Raw genomic sequence first — 9,926 nt, 5'->3', positions numbered from 1 at the left:
ACATGATCAAATTTATGTTTTTTTCCCTCTGGATACGCTTTTATGCTCGCCGGAGAAATATTTCATACGGGCGTCCGCCATTGTTCCGATAGTTTAGAGCCAGTGTTGCTAAGTTACCATGCGTCATTAGGAAGGAAGTGACGTTACAACTATTGAATCCTATTGCTTACTTTTCAGTGCTGCCTCAGTGGGCAGGGAGGTACATAGTGTGTCTTCTATCCCCGTATATCTGTTTTCCATCATGCTTTCTGTCTGTCTTGGAATGGGATTACTTGGTTTTGTCCTGGTCCTTTTTGGGAGGGAAACAGTCAAATGCACAGTTATTGTTTTGGGAGGTGATATTTTTTTCCTTGTAAATCATCTCTCTGTTATGTATTATTATATTTGTTATAATTTATAATGTGAGCATTTGAGTGCATTCCTCTTAGTGGGGACCATGCTTGTGTTCATATGAGACTTATTGGTGATCTCAAACTAAGTACATTGGTGGTATGCTCTTGGAATCTACATCTGATCCCTATTTGTTCTCAGTTCCCCTTTGTCTTACTTTTTATTGAATGCTTTAATTGTAATTCTAGAACTTTTTACTATCCCGTTTTCTTACTTTTTACTGGTGCTGATATAACCTAAATGTGTTGCAAGTGCCGTAAAACCCTTAAAAACAAAAACAGTGCTGCCTCAAGCTAAGATTATCTCATGCTGTATGGACAGAAAGGGGGGGGGGGGGGGGGGGGGGGGGGGGGGGGGGGGGGGGGGGGGGGGGTCAGAAAGAAAAAATAATCTCAACTGCACTCAGATATTGATACCAATCCCTTTGATTGTGAAGGGAGTGCTCTAACAACTGAGCTTTTGAGACACCCTTTTGGATGCTTGTAATAACATTTGAATTTTTATGTCTATAATATTCTATCTTATCTTCCTTTTTCCAGGTGCTGTAAGGACATAAAAATGATTTTAGTCACATCTCCCTAAGTACACAGACAATAAGCTGAGTTATATTTGGACCAAGACATTTCAGGGTCAAATTGCAAAGGAGAAACTGGCTCATTTTTCAAATAACTTTCTATTTTTTGATGGCATTTACATTTTCTCCGGTTTGCAAAAAAATTTAGAACCATCAAGGATTCTCCTCCCACTTTCCATCTTATCAAATTATCTTTAGAGATAGGGGGGAAAAGTTCTTTACTTACTTAGAGATACTTAGAGATGATTTCCAGCACAGGTTCTCAATGATCCTCTTCGCTGGACTCGAGTGTCATCTTTGTTTCTTCCAGTTGCAGATTACCGTGAAGACAGAATGTGATGCTAGCCTTGTAATCACAGTAGATTTCTTGTTTTTTCCAATAGCTATCCAGTCTTGACTTAGAATAATTAGAAACTCCCTCTTAGATTGGGAATTGATAATCTTAAAAATTTTAATGTTTGCTGTTCAAAATGAACTCACAATTTTCAAAATTGTAGATCCATGACTAATCTTTAAATTTATTTTTATGAATTTCTGTCTCATTCTCATTTTGCCAGGGACAAGAAATCAGCTGGCGATAAAAAGAAAAGACGTAGAAAGGAAAAAGATGGACAAAATGTCAATGAAGAAAGTGATGAAAGTGAAGATGAGGACACTGGAGGAATAGAAGTAGCCCAGGATGCATTGGGGAGCCTTGACCTAGAGAAACCAGAGAGTAGCCAGAACGATGGAGTGTTTACAGTAACGCAATCTACATCATCAGGGCAGGGAGCAACAGCAGCAGATGCTGTAGAAATGTCACAGGAAGGCAGTATGGACGTTGATTTGTTCTGGCCATCTCCAAGAATGAATACGTCTTTGGCCGTAAGTTAGTTGTTACTTTGTTTATTACTAACAAAAAAGTGAAAATGGAAAGGCTTCATATGGGAACAAAACAGACAATGGACATTTCAGGTACAAACCCTTCGTCAGCACAACAATACACAAATAAACGTGGAAAACAAATAAAATTTTATTTGTTTTCCACGTTTATTTGTGTATTGTTGTGCTGACAAAGGGTTTGTACCCGAAACGTCCATTGTCTGTTTTGTTCCCATACGAAGCCTTTCCATTTTCACTCTTTCGTTAGTATTTTACGATCACCGGCTTTAGGCAGCCCTTACCGTTTTCTACTTTTGTTTATTACCCAACTTACTTCAATTTATCGTACATAACAATGTTTAGGCATTGATATTTTGTCAATGAATTAACTCACTCAATTTTGATTGAAAGAGGATTTTGGTATTTATTGATTTCTGATAGGACCTCAATTGTATGTGAGTATCCAAGTTTTTGTTGTTGGCTGAAGAAGGGTTTTGAGTCCTAATAAAAAGAAATTGATTTGTTTTTCAGAAAATTTAATTGCACATTTTTGCAAATCTTTTACAAATTTTGCTGTTTTTAGCTTGCAAAATTTGGGATTAAAATTTTCAAAATTTTTTTTTAAAACCGCTATGTCAGCATAATACCATTTAGAGGCCATAGGTCACATTTCATTATAAGTTTTAGGCTTTTCTGAATTAGTTATAATTTGATTTCAAGCTTTTATGAATTCGTTAGAATTGAATTTCAAGCTTGTTTAAATTCGTTAGAATTGGATTTCAAGCTTTTTTGAATTTGTTAGAATTGGATATCAGTATCAGGCTTTTATTGAATTGGTTAGAACCAATCAGCTATCAGGCTGTATTGAAACAATAACAAAGAGCTGAGTGACATCAACTTCATTTGTTCCTTCTATAGGTCCATAATGGGGTAATGTACATGTATGGTGGCATTTTGGAGGAAGGAGACAAGCAGTTGACCTTGGCAGATTTCTACAGCCTTGACCTTGCCAAGATGGACGAGTGGTCGGTGATCATTGCTGAGGACAGAAAGCTTCAAGAGTGGCAGGATTCAGACGATGAGGAGGAGGAGGAGGGGGCTGCTGGAGCCAAGTCTTCTAAAAAGAGGAGTCGTGATGATGATGATGACAGTGACGATGATGATGATGATGATGATGATGATGGTAAGATGTGTACATGTACGTAGTGCACAAGCACTTTTATGTACAATGTCTTTGAAATATTCTCATTACACCAAAAATGAAAAGAAAAGAAAAAAAGGATTTTTCTCCCCCCCCCCCCCCCCCCCCCCCCCCCCCCCCCCCCAAAATAATCCTTATTTACTTTCCTTTAAACAAGTCAGGTTATCCCTTTTCATCTGTTGTAATTCATTTTAAAAAATGATTTACGATGAATATTTTTATAATATTTATATTTACTTGCATATATCAGTGATGATACTTTTCCGCGGAAATCCGCGGTTTTCTTTCCTTTCCTCGGTTTTCCTCCTCAGATCCTCGATCCGCGGATATTTCCTTCATTTCCTCCTTTTACTTTTTTTATATAATAAATCTTTAAAAAAATACCTCCTTTAAAAAAAAAATATATATATAAAAAATTTCCTCCTTTTACTGGACTCCGGGCGTTTTAAAATTGTACTCAAAAGAAGTCATCCTGCCTACTTTCCTGTGGTGCAAGAATGTTCTAGGTGAGTTTTCCGTTTTTCCGAGACTTTTCCTCCTTTTTGACTTTTTGTGAGTATCATCAGTGATATATGTATAGATCTGTCATGTTTTCATGTTTCTTTTTATTCTCAAGATTTTATTATAAAGCGCATAGAGCCCTCCAACGGGAATATGCGCTATATAAGCGCAATTTATTTTATGATTGTTTTCTTAATTCAATAAAATGAACTGATGGTGAATTAAAAGTTAAATGTCTGTTTTCATTAGACGATTATCTAACTAAAAAAAGGCAAGGGATGTCCTTATTTAGTCATTTTGTGTTAAAATACAATATTTTTATTTTATTTTCAGATTCTGACGGTAGTATAAATATCACATTTGACGATGCCCCGCCCAGAGGGGATGGGGAGGGTATCGTTACTTACTTCAACAGAACTGAGCAGTACTGGATTGAGAAAGCAAAGAATTATTGCGAGGAAGACGAGGAGGATGAGGAGGAGATGAGCGAGAAGCAGTTGAGGAGCTTTGCCAAGGAGATTTGTAAAGAAGCCTGCACGTGATCATTTGACGTTTGAGGCTTTAACGTGTGTGTCATGATAGACTTATCTTCACATTTATATAGAGATTTAATCTGTAGGTATATTGTTTCTTTAATTGGATTGAGATGCAAACAAAGTTGCCAACTCCTGTTTTTCCCTGGGATTTTCCTTAGGGCGTAGGAAGGAGGGTGATGGGGGGGGGGGGGGGGGGGGGGGGGGGGGTGGGTGAATTCAGACTATTGAAGTAAAAATCCGGCTTTTATAAATATTGCCCTCTTTTCCTGGCACTTTGGAATGGCAGCTCTGTGTGTATAAATCATGTCGTGTGCCCTACGTGGCACCTTTTTTCAATTTAGCAAGAGGACTTACTCCTCCCCCCCCCTCCCCTAACTCATAACCAACTTGACACAAAGATCTTAAATAATGAGACGCCTGAGAAGTATCAGGGTTTATACTTTTTGGACTCTGATGTAATACATCCTTAGAAGAAGTGACAGTTTTCACACCAAAATGGAAATAGGGTGTTTGTATCTGTGATAATCTTCAGTGGGATATGAGGCTGTACCAATATGTTGAAGTGATATCAAGCTGCCAGAAGCCGTGGACTGTAAAAAGTAATAAACAAAAAATGAATATAACAGATTAAAATAAAGAACAAAATACAAAACACGGAACGTTTCGGGCTCAATTAAGAAATGGAGTGATCATGAATGTGAACAAATCTTGACAATATCTACCTCCAACGATAAATGAATTAACACAAACCTAAGGAACTATAGATGTAAGAAATATCACGGAGGCCAGTGATAGTCGAGTGATATTCCAGTCTGGTGTTGAGTCCTCAGGGTTTAAACATCCAAGGGTTTTAATCAGACGTGTTTCCTGTTTCCGATGAGATATAGTGTCTGTGTAGCAGAATTTCAAGACACAAACTTGAGCAGCTGTGGTGCTGGAAATTCTCCGTATTTTGTATTTTGTAAACTATAAATAAAATTGAACTAATTTAGACCTTGCTTTACACAAAACTTTCAAATCTTTTTTGGTACAGCCTTATAAGAGGTATGTCTGTGTGTGTGTGTGTGTGTGTGTGTGTGTGTGTGAGTGTGTGTATGTATGTTTGTATGAACTTGCACGGAATGTGGTCGACCATATGAAAAAGCATGAGTTCTGTTTATGTTTGTTTATTCTTGAGGATGTTAATGATGAAAAATTTCATACAATAAATACAATGTAACATAATCCAAATTGGTATATGTGTAATTTGATATTATTTGTTGTGGCCTGGTTTATGGACCTCGCTATAAGATTATATCTTTACTTGTGTTTATTTAAACATATTAGATGGCATCAAGAATCTCAAAGAAAATCATTCTCTCATCTGACTGTCCCACTTAATGCCATGGATACCAGACAAGGCCGGACTAAGACTAAGACTTTTCATTCTGAGGGCTACAAAGAAAAAGGATTACAGATATAAATCCTGATGATTTTGATGGAAGGGCATCATATCTTGATGCCTGCTGCTTGTTTGTTTGTTTGTTTGTTTGCAATACTTAGCAAAACTGGGTGGGGTTTCCGACCTCCTATAGTGGGCAGGGAGGTACTTGTTGTGTCTTCTATCCCCCTGTATCTGTTTTTCAACTTGCTTTCTGTCTTTGTCTTGGATTGAGATTACTTAATTTTGCCCTGACCCTGGTCGGAGTTCTTGGATGGGAGGTAAACAGTCGAATATATATTTAGAGTTTTGGGAGATGATATTTTTTTCCTTGTAAATCATCTCTCTGTTATGCATTGTATTATGTTTAGTTTACATATTATATATTTGATTTGTAAACATTTGAGTGTATTCCTCTTAGCAGGGACCTGTGCTGTGTCTGGATAAGACATTTAGGTGATCTCAAACTTAAGTACTTTGACGGTGTGCTCTTGGAATCTATATCTTTTCCCTATTTGAACCAATTCCCTTTGTCTTCCTTTTTCTTGGGTACTTTAATCGTAATTCTAGAACTTTTTGCTATCCCATTTTCTTCCTTTTTACTGGCGCTGATATGACCTTATTGTGTTGCATGCGCCGTAGAACTCTTAAAAATAAAACAAACAATACTTAGCGAATAGTCTGTTCTCTTTTGTCTTTCTCTATGAGGCATTTTCATTTTGGGAAAGGTCCAGATGAGGTGATTTTTGTCTCAGACTGGATACTCATACCTGCCAACCTTTTCACTTTTGGCGGAATCATTCATACTTTCACTATTCCTTTCCTCTCTTCCGCCAGTGTCTCTAATATTCTGATTTTCAAAAATGATGAGTAAGAAGAAAATAAAATTGGGGAGATTGGGGGGGGGGGTGGGGGGGGGGGCGTGACATGAAGGTAATTTTTTGTTTTTGTTTTTAATGATTGCCAAAAGGGAGCTAAGTACGAAAATTAATTTCATTCCTTCCCCCCCTTCCCCATTCCATTACCTAACACATCTGATGTAGTTTTGCCAGATGACCAGAAGACTGTCTTTATGTGTTAGGTGACAAATGTGGTGGTCATTTTGATACAGAATTATCCATTGTTAAGTCATTCCTACTTTTTGTCTCAAATTCCTATTTTCTGACCTTTCCGATTCCACTTTTGGAATGTGATTGGTTGGCAGGTCTGGGTACTAAAGTACATCTCTTGTATCACTTACCTCTCTTCTTCATCTTCATCTCCTTCATTATGTGGATACCTCAAGTTTGAGTACTGCGTTTTGAGTGCAGCAGTGTGGTCTTGTGGTAAGACACTCGCCTTTGGATCGGAAGGTTCTGGGTAGAAGTCTCGCTCTGAGCGACGCATAGTTGAGTCCTTGGAGAAGGCTCTTTACTCAATTCTCTCACCATACTCAGGTGTAAAATGAGTACCTGGTCGTTCACAACGTTGTCACTGTCCGAAAAAAATATTGTAATATTGCCTAACTGGCATCGTGTTTTGTCCTGCATGTTAGTTGTTACTGGTGGTAAGAGGCCCCTTGTTAAGGTCTTGAATAATAATAACTATATTTCTATAGCGCCTAACCATCCGCTTAAAAGTGTTCTGCGGCGCTTTACAATTAATTAACTCATATGCATACCTGCCAACCCTTCCACTTTTGGCGGAATCATTCCTTTTTTCACTCTTTCTTTTTGTACTATTCCGTCATTGTCTCTAAAATTCCGATTTACAAAATGATGATAATGGTAAGAATAAAAGAGAGCAAAGAGGTGAAATTCCTATTTTTTTTTATCTCAAATTCCTATTTTCAGGCATCCTGATTCCCTTTTTTGGAATTTGAAGGGTTGGCAGGTCTGCATACGAACAACCACCACCAATCCCCCCCCCCCCCACACACACACACACACATACGCAAGCAAACAATCACACACACTGACAAAAGCAGGCCCACACATATGTATAAATATATTAAAAAAAGAAACAAACATCAAATCATAAAATGCCATGTAAAATAATTCAGTCTTAAGATGCTTCTTAAATATAAGAACGCATAAGAGAGTTAGTTCCACAGACGTGGAGCTGTACAGTCAACAGCTTTTTGGTGAAAATTATTTCAGAAAAGTGAGTGGAGCAGGCACTTATGTTGGTAACAACAAGAGATGAAGTGAGTAGAAAAGTGCCAGAAGACAATAGAGAATAACATTTTTTCGCGGCGGTGGTGGGGTTTGAACCCGCGACCTTATTGGTACGACAACTCCGCCTGGCCGGTGAGAGCGTGACTCTACTGTGGATAGCTCATACGGTAGAGTCACGCTCTCACCGGCCAGGCGGAGTTGTCGTACCAATAAGGTCGCGGGTTCAAACCCCATCACCGCCGCGAAAAAATGTTATTCTCTATTGTCTTCTGGCACTTTTCTACTCACTTCATCTCTTTGTAAAAATTATTAATGCAGTTTATTTCTTTTATTAAAATAGATTCTGATGAACTTAAGACACGACTAGGTGTAAAGACTTCAATAAGGTCTTGTAAGTAAGAAGGACGGACCCACATTAGTAAAACGCTTATAGGCGTATAAAAGAATTGTGTACTCTATTCTATAGTGAACGGGGAGCCAGTGAAGGTCATGTAGAGTAGGAGTAATGTGCTTGCGCCTTCTCTCTCTCTCTCTCTCTCTCTCTCTCTCTCTCTCTCTCTCTTCTCTCTCTCTCTCTCTCTTTCTCTCTCTCCTCTCTCTCCTCTCTCTCTCTCTCTTCTCCCTCTCTCTCTCTCTCTCTCTCTTCTCTCTCTCCTCTCTCTCTCTCTCTCTCCCTCCTCTCTCTCTCTCTCCTCTCTCGAGTTTTTAATAGTAACAAGTCTGACTGGCTGCCTTATTTTGTATCTTATGCAGTCTATCGATAGAATACTTGGGGCAACCAGACACAAGAGCGTTATAATAATCTATTCTACTAAGTATGTATAGTGGATATTGCGCCATATGAATACTCTTGTTTGTTTTTGTTTTTTTTTTTGTTTTTTTTTTTTTGTCTTTTTTCTCATTGAATTACATTTGATTTAAAAAGAAATTAGCAACAAAACAAAAACAAACAAACAAAAAAAAACCAACAAAATACAAAACAAAAGAAATCCTGTTTTCTTCTTTTTCTAAATCTATTCTCTTACTTTTTCTGGAGCTTAAATGACTCACGTGTGTTGAGAGTGATATTGGGAAAACAAAACAAACCAAATAAAAACTACCACGAAAGAGCATCTTTCTCTAAAGCCCATGCTCTTAACGCTAACTCTAAATTAATCAGTCCCTTTGTGATGTGTGTAATCATCATTTTCTTAGGCGCTGAAATGACTAACTAAAACTTGTCCGAGCTCATTGTTGTGTCCTTGGGAAAGGCATTTTACACACATTACATCACTTGACTCAGGCACAAATGAGTATAAGGCGTAATAAGATATTGTTTTTATTGTGCCTAAAAAAAGACTCCTTTTTTTGGGGGGGGGGGGGGGGGGTTGGTTAGAAATGGAAGTTTAGTTCTATAGATAGTATGCGCTTGGCTAAGAAGCTCACAACATTGCCATCCGGAAGTATAACGGACTAACACACAAAACAGTGTGTAACCATGAACGTTTATAGTCTGGTTAATACATTTTAGTGGGAATTACTCATAAACGCGGATGGCAAAAAACAATAACAAAGACCCGAGTGATGTCAACTTCATTCTATCTATATGAATGGGTGACTGAGGGTATAGATGAAACATTGTGAAGCTTATTATTAATAAGAAAACCGTGGAAACATTTTTACTTTTCATATAATTTATAATTACTCTTCTTGTGTTTATTTTATTTTATTTACTCAAAAAGTATGACATCCTTTGAGGAAAAAATCCTCGAAATATGAAAAATAAACCAAAAAAAAAAAAAAAATTAAAAAAAAGACAAAATAATCGCCTAAAAAAACAAAATAAACAAAAACCAAAACAAATCAACAAAAAAAAACCCCAAAAAATCAACAACAAAACAAAGCAAAACTGGCGTCAGTGCCAGCCAGGATTAGAACATGTGACCTTTCGATCCAAAGGCGAGTGACTTGACTTCAACCTCAACACCATCGGTTTGTCTAGGACTAGGAAGGCAACAGGACAGTCAGGATAAACACGGTACACAATAATATTATATCGGAGTGTCTATTCGTCCTTCAGGTCGTATCGGGGCCCATTAGAGATAGACGACGATTGGGATTGTTTGGAAACTTTAACCCTTTGCCCACTTGTCATTATGACATCCGAAATGCTATCGCCGTCTACATCTACGTCAGAATAGAAATAGAGGGTGGAGCCTACCATGATATAACATTTTATGGAGCCCTAATTTCATCATATCAGTTCTGTCCACTGACAGGTGGGTGGTATCGCTTTCAAGAACTTATG

At 37.8% G+C, this 9,926-nt stretch overlaps 1 protein-coding gene across 2 annotated transcripts in view; it reads left to right on the top strand.

Annotated features, from left to right (window-relative positions):
• The window catches only part of LOC144976654 (kelch domain-containing protein 4-like), a 7,014-nt gene extending 2,748 nt beyond the window's left edge, over window positions 1-4,266 (top strand). The window contains exons 3-5 of one of the 2 annotated variants that reach the window (XM_078920970.1): window positions 1,522-1,828; window positions 2,744-3,008; window positions 3,861-4,266. In XM_078920970.1, coding sequence (XP_078777096.1) covers window positions 1,522-1,828; window positions 2,744-3,008; window positions 3,861-4,069 — 781 coding nt within the window. In that variant the 3' untranslated portion in view covers window positions 4,070-4,266. Of the gene's footprint in view, window positions 1-1,521; window positions 1,829-2,743; window positions 3,024-3,860 lie in introns of both variants that reach the window. The other variant, XM_078920969.1, reaches the window with a different exon arrangement.
• Window positions 4,267-9,926: the final 5,660 nt, after the last annotated feature.

This window comes from Berghia stephanieae, chromosome 7 (assembly GCF_034508935.2).
Source record: "Berghia stephanieae isolate SIO BIC M18660-M18661 chromosome 7, UCSD_Bste_1.3, whole genome shotgun sequence".
NCBI classification, from domain to species: domain Eukaryota; kingdom Metazoa; phylum Mollusca; class Gastropoda; order Nudibranchia; family Aeolidiidae; genus Berghia; species Berghia stephanieae.
Note: the sequence above shows the minus strand (reverse complement) of the source record. Positions and strands in the feature narration are given on the sequence as shown.